Genomic DNA, 27,036 nt, shown 5'->3' on the forward strand with positions numbered 1-27,036 from the left:
TAGCTTTCTTATTTCCTGTGATGCTATGTCCAGGGGCGTGTCAGAGCTGCAAAAGAGGCAATGATAGGGGAGTGCCTATTTGGGTGGGAGGAGCTATAAACAAGCTGGGCGTTATTAATGGCGGCGCTGGAGCTGTGGCAGAGAACAAAGTGTATCATGGGTTTGGTTGGATACAGCAACAGGAAGTGCTACATACAGGATGGATTCATTTTTTACACAGTGAAAACGGGTCAAGAGAGTATGAATAGGAAAAAAGCACAGGAAACAACTAAATGAGCATATCTGTTAAAACCATAGTAACAACCGTAATCCCAAAAAGACCCCTTGATAATGGAGTTATTACATTCGATGCATATAGCACTGCTCAGTATATGCTAATTTAAGTTACACTTATCTTGCAAAACATGGGTCAACTATCTCGCCGTTATATTTTTTTTTTTGGGGGGGGGGATCTATATGGGGTCTAATGCTGCAAATGTTACGGTACGATCTTCAATTATTTTCCTTCGTTTTGTACCACATGGGATATCGGAGTTGGGTTGGTGTCAAGTTTATATCTAGTAGCTGTGTATTTTGTAACACTGAAAAAAATAAATGAGTAGAAAAAAAAAAAACTATATCGTAGACGCTAGTTATTTCTAGGGCATCAATAATGCCACTGAGGCAGACTATTAACCGACAGCTTTCATTAAAGAACTGTAGGATTTAGGCACATATTGTCTGTTCTTCAGTTCTGCTAACACTAGCCTTCTGCTTGCAGTACATTAATGAGAATCTGCCAGCACACATTATTTTGAAGCAGGAAGCAAATGCTCCCCAGAATTTGAGAGAGTTAATGTCTATGCACAATAGAAGTAACACATGGTTTCTCAGTAAACCTAACATAAGAGGTGATGCCTTCACTCAAGAACAAATGTTAGGAAGGTGCGGCTTTCTGAACTGTCAGCATTATCAGCTCTTTCCATCTCCTGTGTGGGATCAGGAGGACAGATGATGATATTTCAGAACAAGATTATTATGTCTGCCAAGAATGGGACCAAGATCTGAAAAGACAGATATACTGTAAACAGACTGAGAAAAGGTCTCACATGCAAGATCGAGTTTCTACCAGCAAAGGAATATGGCTGCACTCTACAGCGCACACACACCAACTGGAGCAATTTTATTGTATTGTGTTTGCCACTTTTTGTTGTAGACTTCTACTTTTCAATTATATGACACCATTTATTATTTATTTCTTGTGTTCTTTCAAGCTTCTAACTGGAGAACTGTCTACCAAAAAACGGTAATTAAAGCCTTTGACTTGGACAATGATGATATTTTGACACTAAAAACTCCAATTAATCAAATGTAAATGAACAAGAAAAACAATGCTGTCATGTCACCACGCACTGTAGTAATACTCTGTATGCACTGATAAAATTCTATTTGTGTACCTTAAAGTCATATAATAAATAAATAAGAATGCTAAATATTCTAATTCTTTTGATATTACAGGTGATCCCTTTAAGGTCTTTTTTAAACCTCACGTCCGTGCTCAAATCCATGAAAAGGTGTCAGTGATCGCTCCGTGAAGATATCAGTGAAGAATCAGTGTTTCCATTTTTTTGCAGAAGAAGAAAGAAAATGAACCTTTTGGATGGCGCTGTCAGCAGGAGTCAGAAGCAGGTAAGTATTGATAACACAATACTTTTTACTTTCAGTCAACGCGTTTCAGGGGCAGAGAGCCCCCTTCATCAGGACAATATACAACATCCATTTTTTGCTATCCGTGTGTCATCAATATGTCAGGGACACTGGGCAGCTGAAAAATAAATTTTCAAAGTATCTCTTTCTAATGATCTGTGAAACTCGGATGGCATTCGTGTTACATCTGCGGTTTTTACGGACCCCTAGACTATATTGGGCATGATGGACAAAATAGAGCATGTTTCTGTGCTAAAACACAGATGTGTGAATACACACATTAAAATGAATGAGTACATGTGCTGTGCATTGAGAACATGTACAGCACACGAACGTGGAACATTGAGGCTTTACACAAGCGAGTTTTCCATCTGGATGTGATGCATGTTGTGAACAGATAGCATCTTGACTGAATCCTGACCTATTCATGGGCGTAGTTTTTGACGCATCATCTTTGGGTTCAGGAAAAATCACAGCATGTTCTATATTGTGCGTTTTTCACGCAGCCCTGGCTCCAGTGAATGGGGCTTGTGTGAAAAAATGGAAGGCGTCCGGACGCAATGTGTTTGTCACTGATGGTAGCTAGCAGATGTAGATTGTTATTCCTCAGTTTATCTTCATGCGTGCGAAAAATGCATGCTATCAGGATACAATCCGAACAGCAAGAAATGCACACCCTGAACACAATCGCAGAAAAAACAGACCCTGACACAATCTGTATTGCTCGTGTGAAAGAGGCTTAGCTCTGTACAATAGAGCCGCCATTTAGCGTTTGCAAATTACTAATATTCTAGACAGATTATAAACAATATATAGTTAACATATGATACACACTTTATAGTGGTGTGGCCTTACATTAATCAGTACTACTAATTCATCAACATACATATATATGTATACTGTAGATTGCATTTTGACCAATTACACTGCATATTGACCAACCCCTTAAAAGGGTTGTACCAGGAAAAATATTCTACATTTTTCAAACCAGCACCAGGATCTGAATACTTTTGTAATTGGATGTAATTAAAAATTTGAATAGCAAGTGAGTTATTCAATAAAATGTATCTGTATAGCGCCATCTGCTGTTTGTTATTTTCCTTATTTTTTTTGTCCGTCTCAAAGAGCTGGTCGAAAGTGCTCAGTTTAAATTTTCAACTGCTACAAGCCATACATTCTGTAAGAAACGGTGGCAGTTACATGGAAAGAGCTAGAGCAGAAAGGACACCCCCCCCCCCCCATATCTAGTAGAGCAATGAATGTGGAGACCTCTGGACCAACCTGAGGTACAGGGCTAGCTTTTTTAGAAAGGTATTGTCATGTACGATACGATGTCTGATTTTCACTCTTCATTTTTTACATCAATCATAGCATAAACCCTTTAAATATTTTTTTTAAATGAAAGTGGATTCACTCATATAAAATGCAAAAGAGTAACAGCGTAATATAAGGTACAATATATCCATCATATGTCAGGTAGTTATCTCAAAGAAGCAGATACTCTTAACAGCCAACAACATGATAACCTAAAATGCATAAATTAGCATCATTATTTACTTAGCTTCTCAAAAGGAAGGCTGTCAGCTGTGGTCACTTCTCATGCACTATGCCACATCCATAAAATTATCTCCAAGGCCAATTTCACAAGAGGGTGTTCAGTCTGGGAACTCACAGTATCATAATGATTCATGATGCGGTGTGTTCCTGTCTGACCAAAGTTCTACTGAACTGTACTCAAAGCTTTATCTGAGCACAGTTCAGTAGACCTGTGGTCAGGCAGGAACACATCATTTCCCAATAGTGGGCCTTAAATATGGAAGAAGAAAGCTTTTACTTTGTACTTTTTATCCTGTGTTTTGGACTTACAAAAAATAAAGACCAAAACATGCAAGAGTAAAAGTGGACCAAAGAGAAAGAAATAAAGTAGCGAAATAAATTATCCCCCTGAAATATGTCACTCTGATCATGTACCCAGAAGAAAAAGCCCTGCACCTTGATACATATGGAAATATATTTATATTTAAAGTACTTGTTGGCCCCACTCATAATCCACAGCTCCGGCCTCATCCTAATGTAAAAGAGAATATATTGTGGAGTTGTGGGCAATGTGCACATCCCCAGGGAGATGTGAATTTTAACTATTTAAATATTAATGCCAGGCCATAAATTCTCAAGGTTGCTGGTTTATGTTCAGGACAGCAGTAACATCATCTGACATAGTTGGAGTAATCGGAGGCTGCTTCATTTGGAATAGTGCAACAATCTAATCAGACAATAACCAAGCCCTGAAGATAATGCCTAACCTCTGCAACAGTTGAAGCTAATCAGCGTAGGTAACGTTTCTATACTATTTTATATCTACTTCTATATAATACCAACAGATGAAGTCAATCTGGGTATGAAAAGAGTACAGCACGTCTGCATCACGGTACAAATGGAATGGATTCTGTCAGCTAATAGTCTGGGTTTACATAACTGGGTTAATTGTTTTGGGCAGTCAGATCTCTATGATCACTTATATAAACAATCGGTCATGATCACTGCCCAGTGTAAACACCTTCATTTGCCCTCCTACCTTTAGGTTTTAACCCCTCCTGACCTTTTCGCATCTCATTTTTTCTACTCCCTGGCTTCCCAGAGCACATAACTTTTTTATTTTTCCGTTCACATAGTCGTATGAGGACTTATTTTTTTGCATGACAGGTTGTACTTTCTAATGGCACCATTTAATGTTGCATAGATGCTAGAAAATGGGATCGAATTGGAAAAAAAGAGAATTTAGACATGCCTAAGGTTTGGTTCTCAAGGTTTACTCTGTTTATTGAGAATACATGCACACTCAGCTGAACCACAAGTACATGTATATAGGGGGATCAAGAGGATTAGCTCCAAGATTTATTGTGGCTATATGACTTTTGTGACAACTGTCATGCGACCAAAGATCACAGTGTAGCAAGGCTGCCATAGGAAGGAATGGTGTTGTAACGTGACTTGCACGTTTGATGCAACTGTAACACGCGAATACCAAAAATACCAGCAGTGTTGTTTTTTTGCATTTCATGTGTTGCAGTTGTAGCTAACGTGCAAGTCTCCCTGCAACCCAAGTCATTCCTATGGCAGCCCTGCTGCACTGTGAACTTTGGCCCCGAAACAGGTACCACAGCCAAAATCGTATCCAAACCTTGAAGCAACCAGAGAGTTCCCTTACCAGAATTTAAGTAACTTCTCTGCATAGTTTTTTCTTTGAATCCTTGCTTGAGGCGAGGTGTGATGGTCCTTTTAAAAGACTGCAACTCACGCGGTCTGGGGAAAGGAGCAGGTGTGGCAAGCTTGTGAGAGCTCTGATCTACTGTTTATGTTCCATGGATGTGTCCTTCTCCCATACCTTGTAGATTGTAAGCCCTCTCTCCTTCTGTACCAGTTTGTAACTCGTCTTGTTTAGGATTAGTGCAATTGTCTGTATTATGTATGTATACTTCTTCTCATATGTACAGCGCTATGGAATGAATGGCGCTTTAATAATTAAAAAATAATAATTATTATGTATGTGGGCTGCACATCTGTACTTTGAGCTGTAAAGGCATGAGTGTTTTTTTGCCAGTTTTTTCCTATGTATTTCAGTTACCACAAACTGAAAATACTGTCTGAGGTCAGTTGTATCAAAGCTTCTTCTTTGTAGACTGCAACATTTCTTCATTTAGAATCTATTCACTCATCTCTAAACTAAGGGATTAGGTAGCAGAAAAAATGTCTCCTGGGATAGAGGTTATAGAAAAATTATGAAGGAAACCAAATCGGCTCACTGTTCAATATCTCGGCATGCAGACTCCACATGGGACAGCGCAAGGTATATACCAACTCGGCTGCGGAAAAGATGTTCAAATCCAGCACCACGTCTTTCGAAACTTTCGTTCTTCATGTTAAAATCAGGAGCACACAATAGCATACATGGCCATGACCTAGGACAGAACACAACTGTCTAAAACTAGTTGGCTCTATTCCTTTTATTGTATGCTCCTGATTTTATTTGAGAAAATAAAGTTTGAAGATTTTAGGAAGTGGTGCTGGGAACAACCCCTTTCCTTTATTAGATTTACATGAGTTGCTTTTAGGTGAACTTGTATATAGATTAAAAAACACAGATAGTGCCCAACCGGTTTTGCCTTTTCTTAGGGATCCCTGTTAACATTAGCAATGTGTGGCTAACTGATATGGCGACTGATCTGGAGAAAGAACAATCTGTAAAGAAAGCTTACTTAGACTCCCGAAGCAAGAGTTTCAGTGGGGAACAGTGTAGACAACTCCTGTTCATGCGCCTTTTTAGGGCATACCATGACAGTTTAGGGTCCCATGATAGGAATCTTCTATATGAGCCAGGACAGAGGCTTCAGCTATAACCTGTATGGCCATTTATCTGGCTGGCTGGATTTGGCTCCAACTGACAAATTTAGTTTGCTGAGAGCTTCTGAAAATGTTTGCCTCCGATGGGAACCCTATTTATACTTGCTGCTTTATGGTCATGGGGGTTTTTGTTTCCTTTTATTTTTGGTCATCAATAAAAGTTATTTTTTAATTATAGGGAGGTAGTTTTGATTTACTACACCTTTGTAGGATCTAGCAAGCTAGTGAACTTATTGCTCTGGAAATGAGTGATACAAGGTGCACAACATATATAGCAGAGCTGATTAACACATTACAAGCAGTTGCACACAGAACACTTGCAATACTGCAGAATGAGGTAAGGTTCAATGAAGAGTATCAGAATACATTTTCCCGGGCCGCCGCCGCAGAGCCAAACCTGCTACAGACACAGGGCAAGTGGAACGGCATCCATGGCCACTCAGTGGCAGGGTGTGGCAAGCGAGGGCCACTGGCTTAACAGTCATTATTTTAAGTTCCATTCTGCATATGCTTCTAATGAACCAAAGAGAATGAATGCTATGTACTGAACTCTGCAACACCATGGGATCCAAAAGTAATAATCCTTTTTCACAGTGCATCAAAATGGATGTCTACGAAATCCCAAAAACAAAACTCACGCATACCTCTGACAAAGCTATGGACTAGTTTTATCATAGTTACAATCCTGGAAAGCAGGTTTGAAAATGTACTGGGAAGTAAATCTTGCAGCATCAAAACAGATTTGCCATCATACGGTTGCTATTTAACCTTCTTCGTTTTGAATTGTAATAGAAGAAAAGCGTAAAAAATGCCCAAAGCATTAGAAAACACATTAGAAATGAGTCATTTAACACTGTAGGTTTTGCTTGCACCCTTGAAGATGAGATGTGACAGTCCTGGCTGCCAATCTTTCTGCTTTGTAGGAGCTATACTAGGCAAACAGTGGAAGTGTTTGGAGGCAGCAGAATAGGGCAGGAAAGCTCATTTAGAAGGGAGCGCAGCCTTTGCAACATGCAATTTATGGCTTGTTACAGCTGAGGGATTTAAATTCCAGCCATGAAAAGAAATATAACATGCCATGACTGTATAATAAAACCTTGCCTGTTGATGAGAACTATAAATTCTTTTACATAAATGTAACTTTAGAGAATGAAAGCAGAGCTAGAAAACTAACCACAAATGATTTCTAAAATGGACTTATATTTCTACGACCCACAATAACACACACACACGTGATAAACTTATTACCGTAAATCTCCCTTGAATTATAACTTTACATGCCGTTCTTGTCAAGCAAAGCCAGCCATTTCCTAAATTACATATCATATCTTAATGACTTAAAGTTGTCTAATATTAATGTGTTCTTCTGGTCAAAAATGAAAACTCCCTGGTGCTCCAGAGTCTTTATAGGCAATAACTATGTAAAGATTTTCCATTTTCAGCTCAACTGTATCATACAGATAGGAAGGCAGGGGAAATCTGTAAGATCTTGTTCCCTCAGGCGCACTGCTACCCCTTCCTTTTTCCTCTGCCAGTTAAAGCTGATAGTCACAACTCTTGAATCAATTGCCTAGATTTATAGGACAGGTACAAGGAAGGCCTGTAGTGAAAATTCACACACATATATACATACACATCTAGATAACCTGAGACAATGTGATCTGTTTGGAAAGACATATAAACTGAAGTAATGATTGGACTAGGTGGACCACAGTACCCAGAAAGGTTCTGAAAATGTCTATGTACTGTTGACAAATGCTGCCTTAGGTCATGAGCTAATAAGGCTACTTTCACACCGGCATTTTGGTTTCCGTTTGTGAGATCCGTTCAGAGATCTCACAAGCGGTCCAAAACGGATCAGTTTTGCCCTTAATGCATTCTGAATGGATAAGGATCCGCTCAGAATGCATCAGTTTGGCTCCGTTCCGCTTGCAGCGTTTTGGTGTCCGTCTGACGAAACTGAGCCAATGTAAGTCAATGGGGACGGATCAGTTTTCACTGACACAATATGAAACGGATCCTTCCCCCATTGACTTTCAATGGTGTTCAAGACGGATCCGCCTTGGCTATGTTAAAGATAATACAAACGGATCCGTTCTGAACGGATGCAGGCAGTTGTATTATTTGAACAGATAAGTTTGTGCAGATCCATGACGGATCCGCACCAAACGCGAGTGTGAAAGTAGCCTAACTATGTATGAATCTATCAAAGGTCAATATAGAAATCTCTTTAAAATCTAGACTGTCCTCAACATCTAGAGGAAGGAAGGTGTCTACGCCAACATAGTAGGGGGTTCAATCTGCCAAAGGAAGTTATTGTTAATTGTTCTAAGTTATTGTTGTCAAAGAGACTTGGGTGCTTTTCTTCAGAGTAATGAATGAATCAAATTACAACTTAAAGTGGCTGTCTGGGTGTTTAATACGGATGACTCCTCTTCAGGATAGGTCATTAGGATCTGATTGGTGGGTGTCCAACTGTCAGCACATCTACCAACCTGTGGCCTCTTCCTAGGTCAGTGACATCACATTCATTGGTCACAAGGCCTAGGTGAAAGTTCAGCGCTGTGCTTGGTAAGCTGGGAGGAGGCTGTGGCACTTACCAAAGCACTGTGACCTCTTCAGACAGCTGATTGGTGGGAGTGCCAGGGAGTCAGATACTCACCGATCAAATAGTGATGACCTATCCTGAGGATCATCTGAAAATACCCTTTAAAGGGGCTTTCCAAGATTTTTATACTGATAACCTATCCTCAGAACCCCCGCCAATCAGCTGTTCGAGAAGGCAGTGGCGTTAGCAGTAGTGCCACGGCGTTCTCTCAGCTTTTCCTAGGCCGAGTGACATGTTCGTTGGTCACGTGGCTTAGGAGCAGTGAATGGGGCTCAGCTGCTATACCAATCCCAGCTGCTATACAGTGTACAGCGCTGTGCTTGGTAAGCAAGGAGAAGGCAGCGGCACTCACAGGAGCACCGCTGCATTTTTAAAACACCTGATCGGCAGGGATCCCAGGTGTCGGACCCCCACCGATCAGATGCTGATGACCTGATGGGTCATCAGTAGCAAAATCCTGGAAAACCCTTTCAAAGGGGTTCTCTGGGAATTAAGAAAATGAAAATACTTAAAGTATAACTGTCATATATATTTTTTTTGGAGTATTGGATTGTGGTGATTAATATCACCTTGGTGGCCCCATTTCAACTTTTCACTGTGTATTCAATTACCCCTTAATTCCACATTTTTGTTCCCTGTACTGCCTAACACATTTTTGTTCCCTGTACTGCCTATTTTTACCTGTGCTTAAAATAGGGTTGCTAGGCATGGTCCGTCATAGACGGAGCACGCAGAAGCGTGCAAGGTCACATTGCTGCCAGCCAGGGACTGTAAGTAAATGATTAAAGCCAGGTCCTCCCCAGCAGCTGATAACAGTGCCTGGGCTGTGTGCACTTCTCCCTGTCCCCGCACTTGGCAGACGCTCCCTCACTCAGCAGAGCTGGAGAATGCAGTGTTGGAGCAGCGCAGACCAGGCAAGGGAGATCTGCCATCTGCTCAGTGTATAAATGAAAGCAACATGTGGTAAGAGGACCCCTTTGGGCTGCAGGAGATTAACCCTTTAGGGGGGGAGGGCTCTGGTTACTGACACTTTTGGGGGGCTATTGTTACTGGCTAGTGAGGGCAGGTGGGATTAGCCTCAGGGTGAGGGCAGTGGCGGCCATCTTAACTGAATAGTGAAATTGCAGTTTTATGCAGACTGGTTGCTAAGGGCTGAATCTTATTAAATATGGGGCAAGTCAGTCTAATAGTAACGGATTCTGGAATATCATGTTATTAGTAACTACATATATGAAAATTGAAATTAGGGTCTAAATGTGACAGTTATCCTTTAAATATTACTTTATTATAAACATATTCCTAAATACCTTTCATTAGTTATAATAGCTTGTTTTGTCCGGGGAGCAATCATTAGGAAAAACTTAGAACAATTAACAATAACTTCCTTTGGCAGATTGAACCCCCTACTATGTTGGCGTAGACACCTTCCTTCCTCTAGATGTTGAGGACAGTCTATATTTTAAAGAGATTTCTATATTGACCTTTGATAGATTCATACATAGTTAGGCTACTTTCACACTCGCGTATATATGTGTGTGAATATGTCTAACGCTCTATTAGTACACACAAAACCTGTCCTAATCACACAGGACAAGTTACTTCAGAGTACTGAGCTAAAGAGCTGCCTCATCCTCCTCTCCTACTTGTCAGGAATTATGATCCTGAATACAGCTGAGAGGATCATTAGCTAAATCTGTGTAGGAATGGAGTTAAAGAGGAGACATGAAGTACAGAGAGGACAGACTGTGGTAATGTGTGGCTGTGGTAATGTAGACTGCATACAAAAGCTGCTGCTCATTATCTATATCCCTACCCTCCTCTCTGTACTTTATGTCTCCTCATGAAATCCATTCCTATAGAGACTCAGCTGAAGAACTTCTTCAGGATCATAACCCCTGACAAGTAGAGCACAGAGGAGAATGAGGCAGCTCTTTAGACAGGTTGATAATTACAGAAAGTTTTTCACAAAATGGGGATACACTATTCTCATGCACAGTTTCAGCACCTCAGTCAAAAGGAGTAAGGACTGATGACAATTGAGACAACTGGCCTTTACATTCAACGTCACTATTGCAAAAATCTAATGAACACATAATCATAGGTGCAGAATATGTCTAACGTTTTTTTGGATGGATATCAAAAGCTATATAATGAGGACAGGATGGCATAGTAACATCATACTGCAACCATTACAGTGCTAAAATGGGACTTCCACAATAGTAGGACTGACCTTGAGAAGCCCTCGTGGGAAATCTTTGCCTTCATTCACTCCTTGAAGATTGGCAATGAATTCCTGACAGCTCATTTTCTTTCCGATATTCTGAAAATTGGAAGGTTAACCATTACAATGATATATTTCCTTGTAGCCACATTAATTAATTAAAGAAATAAACCTGCCATGTGACTGAACCAATGATATGGAAAAATACAATAAAACAGATTGCGGGAAGTATGTTTTGTAGCGTTGCTTTTTACATGAATGGTATTACAGTCATTTATGCAGTGAGAAGATGTGCAATGAGACACAAATGTAAGAAGACATTGATGTGATGCCTTGTACATGCAGTGTGCAGAAGTGCAAGAGAAGTAGGTCATTTGCTGCTATAGCAGCTGCCCTGATGGGGTATACTCATCTGGAAGACATAGCTGATATACATAAACTTGGACATGGTAGGTCATCTTGTTAAATATTAAAATTTAGCAATCTCTTCCCCCCTTGAGATGTCCCTGTGTGATGGCAATTTTATAAATTACTATCACGCCCTTCTTCAAGATGGTTGCTTGCCACTGAACAAGACAGATGACCTGGCCTTGACTAATCAAACCTTTGCCTGTAATAAATCATTAGATACACTGCAGTTCTGTGACACGTGCCAAAATGCTATGCTTGGTAAAACATATCTGTCAGGAAGGAACATTCATCAAGTACAGAGAGATGAGATAAAATAACACTGATTCCTGAATTAGCCTCAAAACTAACCTAAGGAAGCTCCTTGCTTGACGTGTCAGTGGGATACCATACCCTAGTTCTAACAACATACAACACCAACTCTCTAAGATTCCTGAATTAGCCTCAAAACTAACCTAAGGAAGCGCCTTGCTTGACGTGTCAGTGTGATACCATACCCTAGTTCTAACAACATACAACACCAACTCTCTAAGATTCCTGAATTAGCCTCAAAACTAACCTAAGGAAGCGCCTTGCTTGACGTGTCAGTGTGATACCATACCCTAGTTCTAACAACATACAACACCAACTCTCTAAGATTCCTGAATTAGCCTCAAAACTAACCTAAGGAAGCTCCTTGTTTGACGTGTCAGTGTGATACCATACCCTAGTTCTAACAACATACAACACCAACTCTCTAAGTGGGAGATTTATCAAAACTGGTGCAAAGGAAAACTGACGTAGTTGCTCGTGGCATCCATTCAGATTGACCCTTTCATTTTCCAAAGCAGCTCAGAAAAATGAAAGGTGGAATCCGATTGGTTGCTATGGACAACTAAGGCTACTTTCACACTAGCGTTTTTGCTGGATCCATCACGGATCAGTATAAACGCTTCCATTACGATAATACAACCGTGAATGTATCCGGTTGTGTTATCTTTAACATAGCCAAGATGGAGGTGGGGAAGAGAAGAATTACTTTTTTTTATTTTTTTCCCTTCTCATTTTTTGAGAGGGAGCAAGCGGCACGCAAAGGGAGGGGGTTGGGATTTTTGCATACAAATGTAATAATTGAATACTAAACAATTTTTGTAATGTTGTAAAAAAGTAATAAAGATTTATATAGTAAAAAATAAAAAAACATAGCCAAGATGGATCCGTCATGAACTCCATTGAAAGTCAATGGGGGGACGGATCCGTTTTCTATTGTGTCTTGCTCCACACCATATCGCGGACAGAAAAACACTGCTTGCGATGGGAGCGCAACCAAATGGAATAGAATGCATTTTGAAGCATTCCGTTTTGTTCACTTCAGTTTTGTCCCCATTGACAAGGAATAGAGACAATATGGAAGTGTTTTCCCCCCGCTATTGAGATCCAATGACGGATCTCAATAGCGGAAAGGGAAAGTGCAAGTAGCCTAGGCAAGTTTTCCTTTGCGCCAATTGTGATGAATCTCCCCCTAAGCGCTATTTGCTATGCTAAGAGTTTATAACTGTCTGCTTGGCATTAGCACTGATACAATAAATGAACGTTCATGAAAGGACCCAATTACTATTGTGATACTATTCTGAGGCAGGCAACATAAACACATAAAAAAAAAAAAGATATCTCCTGATGTTGTAATACTACTAGCTATGTTAGATGCACCACATATTCAGAGGTTAACATTCCCTGCTATAAAGAACAGCTCACACCTCCTTGATGAATTCAGTCAATACTAATTCACATAGCATTATCCTTATTTATAGCCATGGCAAGAATGTATGTCAAAGCAGAGTTCAATAAACTGCATAGATTTATAAATCTCGTTGCACAGCTATAATTTACAATATTGCCTAAATAACAGTTAAATTATTTTGACTATCAAACATGACAAAAACACAATTCTATACATTCATTTAATATAAAATGTTAGAATTTCTATATAACATGTTGTTTCAACTAAAGACATCAACGTCTAAAGAGGAAGATGACTTATGAGGACACGTTCACCCTTCACATCTTGTACTGCAGAATTTGGGGGCTTGTGTCACTCTTTACTGAAAATGACAGAATCTTGTTAAATGTACTACAGAACCAAAGTCATTCAACACCATTCTGCGGTCAGAACTGCACACACTAGAAGTCCGTTACCATTTTACAGTGGTTAATCATAGGTATTGAATATTCTTAAAGGGGTTTTCCAGGATTTTAATATTGATGACATACCCTAAGGATAGGTCATCAATATCAGATCGGTGGGGGTCAGACACCCCGCCGATCAGCTGGTGGAAGAGAAGGCCACACTCCATGCGAGCACAGCCTTCTCTTCATTGTTTACCTGCTCGCCATCGACATTGCAGCGGTGAGCAGGTATAATTACAAGCCATCCCATTCACTTTAATGGGATGGCTCCTTCCTATTTAAGTGTATAGTTATGAGCTGTCCCTTAGAAGTGAATGGGATGGCTTGTAATTGCACTTGCTCAATGCTGCAATGTCGACGACGAGCAGGAAAACAAACAGGGGAAGGCTGTTCTCACACGGACCATGGCATTGCCTTAAACCAGCTGATCGATGGTGGTGTCGGACCCCCGCCCATCTGATAATTATGACCTATCCTGAGGATAGGTCATCAATATTAAAATCCCAGAAAACCCCATTAAGGCTACTTTCTTACTAGCGTTCGGGGCTCCACTTGTGAGCTCCGTTTGAAGGCTCTCACAGGCAGCCCCGAACGCATCCGTCCAGCCCCAATGCATTCTGAGTGGACGCGGATCCGCTCAGAATGCATCAGTCTGGCAGCGTTCAGCCTCCGCTCCGCTCAGCAGGCGGACACCCGAACGCAGCTTGCAGTGTTCGGGTGTCCGCCTGGCTGTGCGGAGGCAAACGGATCCGTCCAGACTTACAATGTAAGTCAATGGGGACGGATCAGTTTGAAGTTGACACAATATGGCTCAATTTTCAAACGGATCCGTCCTCCATTGACTTTCAATGTAAAGTCTGGACGGATCCGTCTGAACAACTTTCACACTTAGAATTTTTTCTAAGCTATAATGCAAACGGATCCGTTCTGAACGGATCCAAACGTCTGCATTATAGGAGCGGATGCGTCTGTGCAGACAGCAGACGGATCCTCTCTGAACACAAGTGTGAAAGTAGCCTAAGTTGAATAGGAGGTCCTGAATCCTTCATACCAGTCTTTTTCACGACTAGCTACTGACAATACATCCCAATAACATTTAGTCACTAAACAAAATAAATCTGACACTTAAAAAAGAACATAGTAGCTTTAGTCCTTAGTTAAAGGTTTGACTCATCGAGACCAACTCTCTTTATCAATTGAAGCCCACAAGGTAATTAGCTGATCAACATAAGTTTGTCATCTGATACCCTCGGGAAAACCTAGATGAACCTGAAGCCCATATTAGACTGCATGATTTTAGAGGCAATAATCAGGGACAAGCGTTCATAGGAACGCTCGTTCCCAATAAGTGGCTCGCATAATCGAACAGTCAGTCAGCTTATGGTTGTCAGCTTACGGGCATCTTGCATCAGGATAAAAAGATACCTGATTATCGGCAGAGTGAGTGAGGAATGACTGAAGCAGCAGTCATTCCTCTGGCATTCAGTTTGCATCTGTCTTTGTAATCAGTCCAGGACAAACAAGCGCTGAAGGATGTCTTATCATTAGTTATCTAAGAATTCCGCTATGAATTCCACTACCACGGACCATAACCCGAACCTTGTACGCAGAACTTGAAACCACAAGTTCGCTCAACACTACTTATCATCCATTGGCGCTCGTAGTGCCCATACATGGGACAGTGTAATACCACCCTGATTCTCCAGAGAGGAAGCCACTCGTACTGACCAGTGTCTCAAGCTCACAAAAGGTAGGTGCCCAACAGGTAACCCCCTTCTCTCCATGAAATCAATGCCAACATGATGGGGAAAAAAACTCCTCATACAAACAGATAAGAGCTAGCAATCTGACCGGTAACAATCACCACTATGTTTATGAGACTAAAACTTCTTAACGACGACAATTTTGTCATTGGTACTTGATTTAGATCGTGCTCTATATTTCTCTTAGTTGTTACTGATTAAATGCCGTAATTTGTGCCTTTAAAATCGGCTATTGGATGTTTAACTGCATTATTTGTCTGATTTATGATTGGAATGCAGCAAAGCAACAGTGTCCATAGGGAGTCTGAGATGGTCTGAAAGTCTTTGTCAGGGTTCTGCTGTCCAATGGTTTAAATTGCAGCTTGCATTGTAAGTTATTGCAAAAAGTATATATCGCCAATACAGCATAGAAAGAATAATTATAGATGAAAGCCACCACAACACTAATTAGAAAAAGGGATTCTCTCTGGAGATTACTGTATGGTGACCCTGTTCAATAAACCATACCTAACCAACTATTCAACTGCTATGTATATAAATGGACCCAAGTGTCCCTGTGTTTGAAGAAAGTACTTTATACTATACTAAGGTGATGACGACAGAAGTGTGATGTTCATGACCAAGAAATTCAGATTTCGATCCCCCAGCACATGTCCAGAGTCCTACTCAAGGCACTACACATGAATGGAGTGGACCTCCTTCTGGGCACTTGCTATCACAACAATGGGGACTTAAAATTTATATTTCCCTCTCATGCAACCTGCATTATCATTATTGCAGGTATGTTTACACTGCTCTCTCTGTAAAAGCAGACACAACTGCTGACAGTCTCCCTTTAAATACAAGACTTAATTACTAATAGGTAATTTCTGCAACCTGCAACAACCAGATTGGATGGAAAGCTGTAAGTTGTCATACTAAGGACATGCACTAGCCTGGAAAGATGATCCTAACTTTAACAATACGACGTCTTGCCTACAAAGGTGCCCGCCTTCCTGCTTCCAGCCGACGCTCATCCCCTGCATTGTGGTGCTAAGCTTTCATCCTAAGAGAGCCAACTGTCCCTGACTCCAACCAAAACCAAATTTACCCAAGGCTGTATAAGGATCCTTGATCAACAAGATCCTTTTGGTTTGTCTAGCGCTCATTTTCCTTAATATGTTCTCCCATCTGCTGCCTGCCCGACCTTAGCTTACAACTAAATTTCTGCCAGCCTTGACTTTTGCTCCTGCCTGCTTCCATGGATCATGATTGCTAACAGACCAAGGGATTTCCTGTAGGAAAGTAAATACCCCCTTTACAGTGGTTGTAGGTGGAGAACTCACAGTTCCATAAATTCTGCCCCCGCTTTAGCTCTATGACAAATCCATTGACCAAGTGGGCCCACATCTCCAGTAGTGACACTAACATGGTTTCTACCTACTACTGTATTGCAGTAGAAATATAGTAATTTGTATATTTTTGTTACGTGTTATGCATTTGTGGTATAATCTACAGTTATAGACCTAGGGCCAGATATATCATTAGCTCAGGTCAGAATAATGGAGTGAAAAAGTCCCAAAAAAAGTCCCAAACGCTAAAACTGCGCACAAATTTGCGACTTTTTTCTCCTCTGCACTATGCTCGCCAGTTTTCTGAAAGTGGGCGTGTTTTCTTATGTAAATGAATCTCTAGACAGATTTACTATTGGGACTATTTAAAAAGTCGCAAAAAAGTCGCAAAAAAGTTGCAATTTCACTCCAGTGAGGACCATGCTTATCTTATGAGACTTTTTCATAAAAACGTGCGACTTTTTCGTAAGGACGTGCGACTTTTTCGTAAGGACGTGCGACTTTTTCGTAAGGACGTGCGACTTTTGTAAAGCTGCTTACTGACAGATAAACTGCTACCGTCAAACCACATTTATTACAGTCTTAAAGGGCCGATCATAAATCTGACTTGGCTAAAACTGACTTTAGCCATATGTTAAAGTGGAGTGAGCTGTCAGAGTCATGATAAATCTGGCCCCTAGACTTTTTATTTCTTTACTATGGTCTATTAATGAAGCAATTTTTATTCTGGTGAAAGCCAAAGGGGGTTACTGCCTCATCTTCTTAAAGCATCCAGGATGTCATTTTTTTCCGGTAATCACTAATTATTTTCTCTGACAACAGGCCAATCAAGTTGCTATAGAAGGCACCTTGATAATTTGTTTTGTTACTGCTGCATGACTTGTGTTCTCAAGATGCCTATAATTAAACCTGTTGGATAGCAGCTGAGTCTTCACCACAAGAAAATTTACTTGATGCAGTAAGGTCATTTAATTGACACGACTGTTGGCAAATCAAATTTTTATTAAAGTACAGATATTAAGGGTAAACATCATTTTATTTATCTCTAGCGATACAATAATATACTCACCTAAAGAATTATTAGGAACACCATACTAATACGGTGTTGGACCCCCTTTTGCCTTCAGAACTGCCTTAATTCTACGTGGCATTGATTCAACAGGGTGCTGATGCTGATAGCATTCTTTAGAAATGTTGGCCCATATTGATAGGATAGCATCTTGCAGTTGATGGAGATTTGAGGGATGCACATCCAGGGCACAAAGCTCCCGTTCCACCACATCCCAAAGATGCTCTATTGGGTTGAGATCTGGTGACTGTGGGGGCCATTTTAGTACAGTGAACTCATTGTCATGTTCAAGAAACCAATTTGAAATGATTCGAGCTTTGTGACATGGTGCATTATCCTGCTGGAAGTAGCCAGCAGAGGATGGATACATGTTCTCATTCTGTTTAAACCAAATTCGGACTCTACCATTTGAATGTCTCAACAGAAATCGAGACTCATCAGACCAGGCAACATTTTTCCAGTCTTCAACAGTCCAATTTTGGTGAGCTCGTGCAAATTGTAGCCTCTTTTTTCTATTTGTAGTGGAGATGAGTGGTACCTGGTGGGGTCTTCTGCTGTTGTAGCCCATCCTCCTCAAGGTTGTGCGTGTTGTGGCTTCACAAATGCTTTGCTGCCTACCTCGGTTGTAACGAGTGGTTATTTCAGTCAACGTTGCTCTTCTATCAGCTTGAATCAGTCGGCCCATTCTCCTCTGACCTCTAGCATTCACAAGGCATTTTTGCCCACAGGACTGCCGCATACGGGATGTTTATCCCTTTTCACACCATTCTTTGTAAGCCCTAGAAATGGTTGTGCGTGAAAATCCAGGTAACTGAGCAGATTGTGAAATACTCAGACCGGCCCGTCTGGCACCAACAACCATGCCACGCTCAAAATTGCTTAAATCACCTTTCTTTCCCATTCTGACATTCAGTTTGGAGTTCAGGAGATTGTCTTGACCAGGACCACACCCCTAAATGCATTGAAGCAACTGCCATGTGATTGGTTGACTAGATAATTGCATTAATGAGAAATAGAAAAGGTGTTCCTAATAATTCTTTAGGTGATTGTATATTGTAAGGGATCGTTCTCTCGTAGGGGGTCGCAATCACAGACTTCTCCTCTGACAATAGGGTTCAAGCCCAAAAGGTGCTTTATTCTGGCACTTCAGCACCATCACAAACATAAACATCGAAAATAAACACCTGTTCGTCTGGGCTCTACCTAATACACACGTTGTCTCTACCTCACCTATAGAGCACCGTTCATACACAGGATTAGATCCGGCTTCCTCAGCCATATACGATCCAGCAGCCTCCAGACTGTGACCATACCAGCACCCTGGGAGGAGATGGTCCAGAAGTCCTCGTGACTCTGACAGTGCGACCCTCTTTCCGTAGGCGTCGCTGAGCCCCCCAAACTTTAGGCTTTACAAAGCTTCGTGGCTCCTCAGCCATCCTGGCTGACACCACACAGAGCCTCTCAGGCTTCCTCAGCCTTTCAGTCATAAACAGAGGGTTGTTTTATCCCTTCTTGATAACAGCAGCAGACCTCACCTGCGATCACCTCCGGCAAAAGACAATACATGTAGTGGAAGGGTGTGGACTGGCAGATCCCTCTACCAAATCTATCCCCCAGTCCACATGAAATCCAGCCCAGAACAACATCTAGACAAAACTGTCTCAGCAAACTACACTTTGCTGAAACCACTGCAGTTTTTTGGATTTCAGTTATCTCACCCAGCTGAGGTATCTGGGTGGGATATACACACCTCCCAGCACTTATACTGTAAACATTATTTATATATATATATATATATATATATATATATATATATATATATATATATATATACATATATACATACACACACACATACATACATACACACAGTCGTGATCAAAAGTTTAAGACCACTTGAAAAATGGCATAAAATCTTAACAAGGTTCCAAGTAGAGCTTCAACATGCAACAAGAAGAAATGGGAGTGAGACCAAACATTTTTTGAGCATTCAATTTAATGAAAACAACGAATAAACTGAAACAGGCTGTTTTTCAGCTGATCAAAAGTTTAGGACCACACCTCCAAAAAAAGACTAAACCCCCCCAAAACAGAAATCCAACTTCCAAACATGAACTCAGTAATGAGCAGCTCCGCCATTATTGTTTATCACTTCCAAAATTCGTTTCGGCATGCTTGATGCAAGCGTTTCCATGAGGTGAGTGGTAACATTTTTCCAAGTGGTAAAGACGGCCGCACGAAGGCCATCTACTGTCTGGAACTATTGTCCATTTTTGTAAATTTCCCTTGCCATCCATCCCCAAAGGTTCTCAATTGGATTTAGATCAGGGGAACACGCAGGATGGGCCAAAAGAGTGATGTTATTCTCCTGGAAGAAGTCCCTTGTCCTGCGGGCATTGTGTACTGTAGCGTTGTCCTGTTGAAAAACCCAGTCGTTACCACACAGACGAGGGCCCTCAGTCATGAGGAATGTTCTCTGCAACATCTGGAAATAGCCAGCGGCCGTTTTACGCCCCTGCACTTCCTGAAGCTCCATTGTTCCACTGAAGGAAAAAGCACCCTAGACCATTATAGCGCCCCCTCCACTGTGGCACGTAGAAAACATCTCAGGTGGGATCTGCTTGTCATGCCAGTAACGTTGGAAACCATCAGGACCATCAAGGTAAAAAAAATTCTCAACAGAGAATAAAACTTTCTTCCACCTTTGAATGTCCCATGTTTGATGCTCTGTAACGGTCACGTACACACACACACAGGGGGGAGGATAGTGACCACTGCGCTCCACCCTCACCCTGCCTACTTGCCTCACGATTCCTGATGACAGGAGACAACTGGACGGCAGTCCCTAACTTAGTATACATGCGGGAAGGACAGACAAGACAAATAACGGATAGTGAATGGACCGGGTCAAAACCAAGAGGACAACGCAGTACAGAGGGATAAGCAAAGAAAGGTCAGGAGAAGCCGGGGGTCATAAATACCAGGAGAGTCGAGAAGTACCAAAGGAGTCCGCAAAGAATAGTCAGGTGGAAGCCAAGGTCAATATACCAGGAAGGATGCGCAGTACAGGAGGAGCAGGCAAAGGATCGTCAGGGAACAGGATCAGGTAAGTACACAGGTATCCAACAACTGCCAGGAACCTAAATTAACAGGCAACCTGTGGCCAGTAGGCTGCCTGTATTTATAGTGGGGAGTGAGGGTCATGTGACGTGGCCAGCGTCACATGACCGACAGACCGACCAGTCGAGCACCGAGTGATCAGCTCGGCGCTCAAGGCAGACCTAGGAGCAGGAAGCCTCCCAGCTAGCAAAGCTGCCCTGGGAACGAGGTCAAACACAGATCCTCGCTCCCGAAGCTAAGCAGCAGGTCTGCGGATAATCGGAGACCGAGTGTGCCCTCAGCACCCCGTTACATGCTCTCTTGCAAAGTCCAAACGAGCAGTTCTATGGCGTTCAAGGAGACGAGGTCTTTCAAGACGTTTTTTGTTTTTGAAGCCCTTCAGTCTCAGATGCCGTCTGATTGTTATGGGGCTGCAGTCAGCAACAGTAAGGGCCTTAATTTGGGTCAAGGATCTTCCAGTGTCTTGACGGACAGCCAATTGGATCCTCCGGCTCAGTGCTGATGAAATTTTTTGGGGTCTTCCACTTGACTTTTTTGTTCCATAACCCTCAGGATCATTTAAGAAATTCCAAATGACTGTCTTACTGCGTCCCACCTCAGCAGCGATGGCGCGCTGTGAGAGACCCTGCTTATGCAGTTGAACAACCCGACCACGTGTTCAAAAAGGGAGATTTATTTTGCCTTTGCCATCACAACGTGTGAATACCTGACAGAAAATGACAATGAATCCACATCTTTGCACAGATTTGGCCTTTTAAAAGGCATGTGGTCCTAAAATTTGGATCAGCTGAAAAACAGCCTGTTTCAGTTTAATCGATATTTTCAATTAATTGAATGCTCAAAAAATGTTTGGTCTCACTCTCATTTCTTCTTGTTGCATGTTGAAGCTCTACTTGGAACCTTGTTAAGATCCAACAATGAAAAATATGAGCCATTTTCCAAGTGGTCTTAAACTTTTGATCAGGACTGTATGTGCCCGCACTGCTGAGAAAAACTATGTTTAAATGTATGCAAATTAGCCTCTAGGTGCAATGGGGGAGCGGCCGTTACACCTAGAGGTTCAGCACTCTTTGCAACTGCCACACCCACTGCACTTTGATTCACAGGGCCAGGTGTGATCACGTTTTCACTGCCTGACTCTGTCAATCAAAGTAGAGAGGCTTGGCAGTTGCAGAGAGAGCAGAGAGTCTAGGAGTAACGGCAACGCCCCCATTGCTCCTAGAAGCTCAGTTGCTTATCAGTTATTGATGATCTATCCTGAGGATAGACCATCAGTTGTAAAGTCTTGGAAAACCCTTTTAACTACTGCTCTACAGATGTTTACCATAGCTCTTGGACAGGTTGAGGAACAGCAGGTGCCTACAAGGGAACAGGCATCTCTCTATGAATATAAAGAATAGAAGCAATATTTCTTGGTCGGCAGTAGGCCAAGCATGATGATTATCCTATAATGTCACAATTAAAGTGTTGATTAATACTATACAATAGTAGTTTTATTTACAGTCTTTTTTAATAAATGGAAATGATCTTTAAAGGATAGGCAATTTTATGATTAATAGATACATAAATTTTCTCTAGATACTGTAATGGATGCGCTTTTAGCATTTTAAAATCAATTACTATAATGCAGTCTCATGAGCGGTCGCAAAAAACTAAAGCGGATAACAAATTTAGGTGTCATCTAGAGATGAGCAAATTTCATATTTTGAAATTAGTTTGCGCTTCGTTTGGTGGTAAAAGCAGAATTGCGTTACGGACCATAACGCAATTCTATGAAGGAATGGATAACGGAATGCCTTTAGAAGTCTATGGCCTGCAAAACGGATCCGAAATTCACTCTTCCCTAGTTTCATCGTGTCAGATCCTTATATAATCCAATCAAAAGACAAAAAAACAAAAAAAAGTCTAACAAAAGCAAGCTGTAAGATTGTCCTCTAATGCAGAAAAGCAGCCCAGGTGCAGATTATAATATCCATCATTTATCCTTCCTAGGGATGCATATAGCTTAGAACATTCTGGAGCACTAGGTTTATGAGCCAACTGTCCACGAAAACATAAAATCATTTTACAAATATCTTGAGCACCCTTAAAAAAATAGCACTTTTTTATAGTTTTTTTTATTCATGTAATGTGCTATAGAACACTGCTGCCCTCAAGTGGTCAGCTATGAGAAGTAATGGATCTTAAGATGGTAGTAAGAGATACCGCTTTAGCTTAGGATAAAGCAGAGAAAGCTCATGGATTTACTGCTCCTGATTGACATGACATCAGAAATATGCTCATCCATATCTTGTATGTATTGAAAATGTTACAAAGCCAGCTCCAAGTTTTTATGAATTGATGAAGACTGTGACTGGAGTCCCTGACAGCAGGTTACCACCTTAATCATCTTACACCTTCCTCCAGTCATCTGCACATTCGTCTTAATGAGCGTGCTCCGAGCTCTCCCGTGCAGCTAACAAACAAATTGGCCTAGAAGTGACATCTGCCGGCAGCAGTCATATCATAACGAGACACAATCCCTAGAAACAGAATATGATGTGCATAATTAACTGTGCGTCTCTTACGCTTCAATCACGGCTACAGAATGCCACCTCTGCATGGCAGTGTTTGAGATGCAGAAAAAGGCAAGCTGTTTCTTTGTCTTTCTATATACGCAGACGCTTTCAGCCTCGGTCTGTGTAGGGGGTACAGCTCTCTCCCATAAGGCCACAAGTATCATTAATTCAGATAGCAAAAACTGCTGACAACTTCATCCTAAGAGGAAAACAGAGCTGCCCGAGTCTGTAATTACTGTGCACAGCAGGGAAAAATAAACCATGCAGTCCAATGTGCTGACAAAAAAAATATTAAAAACATAAAATCTCCATTCATCGTCGCTTGAAGCTTGAGCTCTATTATTTAAAATATAAAATCTGGCATACAGAGTTTTATTTAATAGTATAATGGTTAAAGGAGTTATCCAGGAATTTATATCAATGGCCTATCGTCTGGATAGGTCATGAATATCCGACTAGTGGGGATCCAACACATGGCACCCTTGAAGAGGCTGGCGCTCCTTGAGCGCTGCAGTCTCTTCCTAGGCCATGTGACGTCACCGTATCGGTCACATGGCCTAGTAGCAGCTGATCCCTATTCAAGTCAATGGGGATGAGCTGCAATACCAAGCACAGCCGCTGTACAACACATCTGTGGTTCGTTGTTAAATTTCACCCTGGCAACCATTTTGGTGAAAATCGCCCGTTTGATCAATTCACGACTAACGTACATGAGTACCTTTAGATTATGTGAAGTTTAGCAGAGCATGCACAGTTGTTGCTTCAGTAGTGGAAGCAGAGCCTCTGCACTTGCGCCGCTACTCCATCAGCAATATCTTCATTTGTAACCTCCTGCTTCTTAAAACTAAACATGGAGAAAACTGAATCCATCATCTTTCCTCCATGTCACTCAGCCTCCCTACCCAACGTATCCATTACCGTTAATAGCACCATGCTTCCTCAGGTCTCACAGGTCACGGCCTGGGGATAACATTTGATTCTGCCCTGTCCTTCAAGCCACACATAAAAACCCTCACCTCCACCTGCCGCTTTCAACTCAAGAACATCTCTCGTATTCGTTCCTTCCTCAGCCCTGAGTCAACTAAAATGCTAGTGTATGCCCTCAATCTCCCACCTAGACTACTGCAACATCCTACCTTGTGGCCTCCTATCCAGCTCCCCTCCAATCTATCCTCAGCTCTGCTGCCCGGCTAAGGCTACTTTCACATTAGCGTTCCCGTTGACTTACATTGTGTGTCAGGACAGATCAGTCTTGCTCCGCACCACATCGTGGACAGAAAAACGCTGCTTACAGCGCTATTCTGTCCGTGATTGGAGCGGAACCAAATGTAACGGAATGCATTTTGGAGCATTCCGTTTCATTCAGTTTTGTCCCCATTGACAACGAATGGGGACAAAACTGAAGTGTTTTCTTCCGCTATTGAGATCCTATGACGGATCTCAATAGCGGAATTGAAAACGCTAGTGTAAAAGTAGCCTAATCCACCTCTCCCCTCATTTCTCCTCTCTGCCAATCTCTTCACTGGCTCCCCATTGCCCAGCGATTTCAGTTTCAAATACTAACAACTACATTTAAGGTCATCCACAACCTGCCCCTTCTTACATCTGTCACCTGCTTTCACAATACATACCCACAGGTTATCTCCATAACCTCACAGGACTTCTTTTTTTTTTTCTCCTCTCGTCTGTTCTTCACAAAGTTGTTGACAAGATTTCTTACGTGCATCTCCCATACTCTGGAACTCACTACCCCAACACATCAGATTCTCCCTCAACATCAAAACCTTCAAAAGCACCATGAAAACCCACCTCTTCAAGAAAGCCTACCACCTACAATGAGCATGTTGCCACCATACAACCAAATGAAAGGCTTTTACCCTCACCTACTGTGTCCTTCCCCTTCACTTGTGGATTGTAAGCTCTCATGGGCATGGTCCTCTTCCCCATCTGTACCGGTCTGTTAACAATTTCATTCTTATCATATTTGTATTATTTATTTTATGTATGTGTAACCCTTTCTTGATGTACAGCGTACAGAATTAATGGCTCTATCAAATAAATAATAATATGTGATGGTTCCCTAGATCAACACACCAGGAGTTTGAGCAGTGTTGCTCCACAGAAGCACTCACCACAAGGCCTCAAAACTGAGACCCGACCAGTGTGGGATCCCAAACAGAACCTGGGTTTGTTGCTAAAGACAAAATGGTTACAGGCCTCTCATGCGTGACACCGCTGCAAACAAACGTGACAGTGTCTGGCTGTCAATGGCAGAACATGTAATGGGTGCTGAAGCAGCAAATTTCTCGGATAGTGGACAACTAAACTGTGGGAGCTGATCCTGACTGTCAGTAGATCAAACGACTTGATGATGTGCCACATCTCAAAGTCTGTCAAAATGTCTTTGTTGACTGCCAGGCATGCTCTACGACACACTCAATCTCACCAGCAGGAAAACTACCCAAAAGTAGCCTCTAAGAACCTTTTTATAGGGCAGCGGGGAAGCACTTTTTATGCCTCAGTGTCCAATCAAACCCACACCTGTAATCATTTACATATCTGCCTGCCGAGTTTTGCAGCAACCTGACATTTCTATCTAGGTGCATTATTTATTTATTTTGTCAATGATATAGGTTACATCTTATTGTATGAAATAATGAATTATGTTATGTATGGAAAACATACATACAAGATATAAAAATATTCAACTTACCACCTAGAGATTATAAGTAACACAGGAAGTCCGAAAAGACAACCATGAGCATAAAGAAAAAAGTAAGATACCAAATTAGTTGATTTACAGTATCTTGTATTTTTTCCACTGTATTATATATGTACGAATGATTAAGAAAGAAAAAAAATGGAAATAAGTTAAAAATGCTATGAGAGATGCATGAAGACATGTTCACCACGTAGAGACCACTTCTCTCATGATAAGGAGTTACCCTTATATTGAAAATGCAGCAGCCAGCTTGTGGGAAAAAAATTAAAAAGAAAATGTGAAGATGGTACAATGTAGGGGAATTTCTCAAAGCTGTACACCACTTTTTTGGTGTATAAAATTTTTTAAACAGGCATTTTGAGCAAAAAACGTGTGACTTTTTGGGATTTTACACTTTTGCAAAAAACTTGGTGATAATTGGAAAAATGGTGCAGAGCCTCTTCCGCTTGATACATTTATCATCATTATGCCAGAAACCTGATTTCAGTTTGTGCTGAACGGACAGCTGAACATGAGATACATTTATTACAAAGCATGTGCTTGAAATACTAGTCTTAGTAAATCTGCCCCATGGATTTATGGTAAAACCAGAATTAGAGATATTTTGATGGCCTCTGTTTCCCAGCCATGTGTCTTACAAGTTTGCTTTATGTTCTGCTACTTTTCCTTACATTTATTCACAAGTTTATTTAGTAGTTCATCCTACTTAATAATTTTTGACAAGCATGTTCATTGGTAAAGTTATATAGACTGCGCAGATGTACTGTATATATCACTATTTGTCCTACTGACATTTACAGCCCACACCAATACATTCTATCGTAACACAAAGATGAATAAGAAACTGATCATACATCAGTAGTATTTCTTTTTCAGAAAATAATTCATGTCAATCAAATGTGTCTAAAAATTGTGATTCAACCCTTTAAAAGGGGTTGTCCAGCCACTGAAAATAGTTAAGACTTACATAAAATATTAAAATA

At 41.2% G+C, this 27,036-nt stretch overlaps 1 protein-coding gene across 2 annotated transcripts in view; it reads right to left on the reverse strand.

The window, feature by feature from the left end:
• PSD3 (pleckstrin and Sec7 domain containing 3) overlaps positions 1-27,036 on the reverse strand; it is a 444,727-nt gene that overhangs the window by 276,047 nt on the left and 141,644 nt on the right. For both annotated transcript variants that reach the window (XM_040417899.1, XM_040417898.1), the window contains one exon: positions 10,926-11,015. In XM_040417899.1, coding sequence (XP_040273833.1) covers positions 10,926-11,015 — 90 coding nt within the window. The remainder of the gene's footprint in view (positions 1-10,925; positions 11,016-27,036) is intronic.

This window comes from Bufo bufo, chromosome 2 (assembly GCF_905171765.1).
Source record: "Bufo bufo chromosome 2, aBufBuf1.1, whole genome shotgun sequence".
NCBI classification, from domain to species: domain Eukaryota; kingdom Metazoa; phylum Chordata; class Amphibia; order Anura; family Bufonidae; genus Bufo; species Bufo bufo.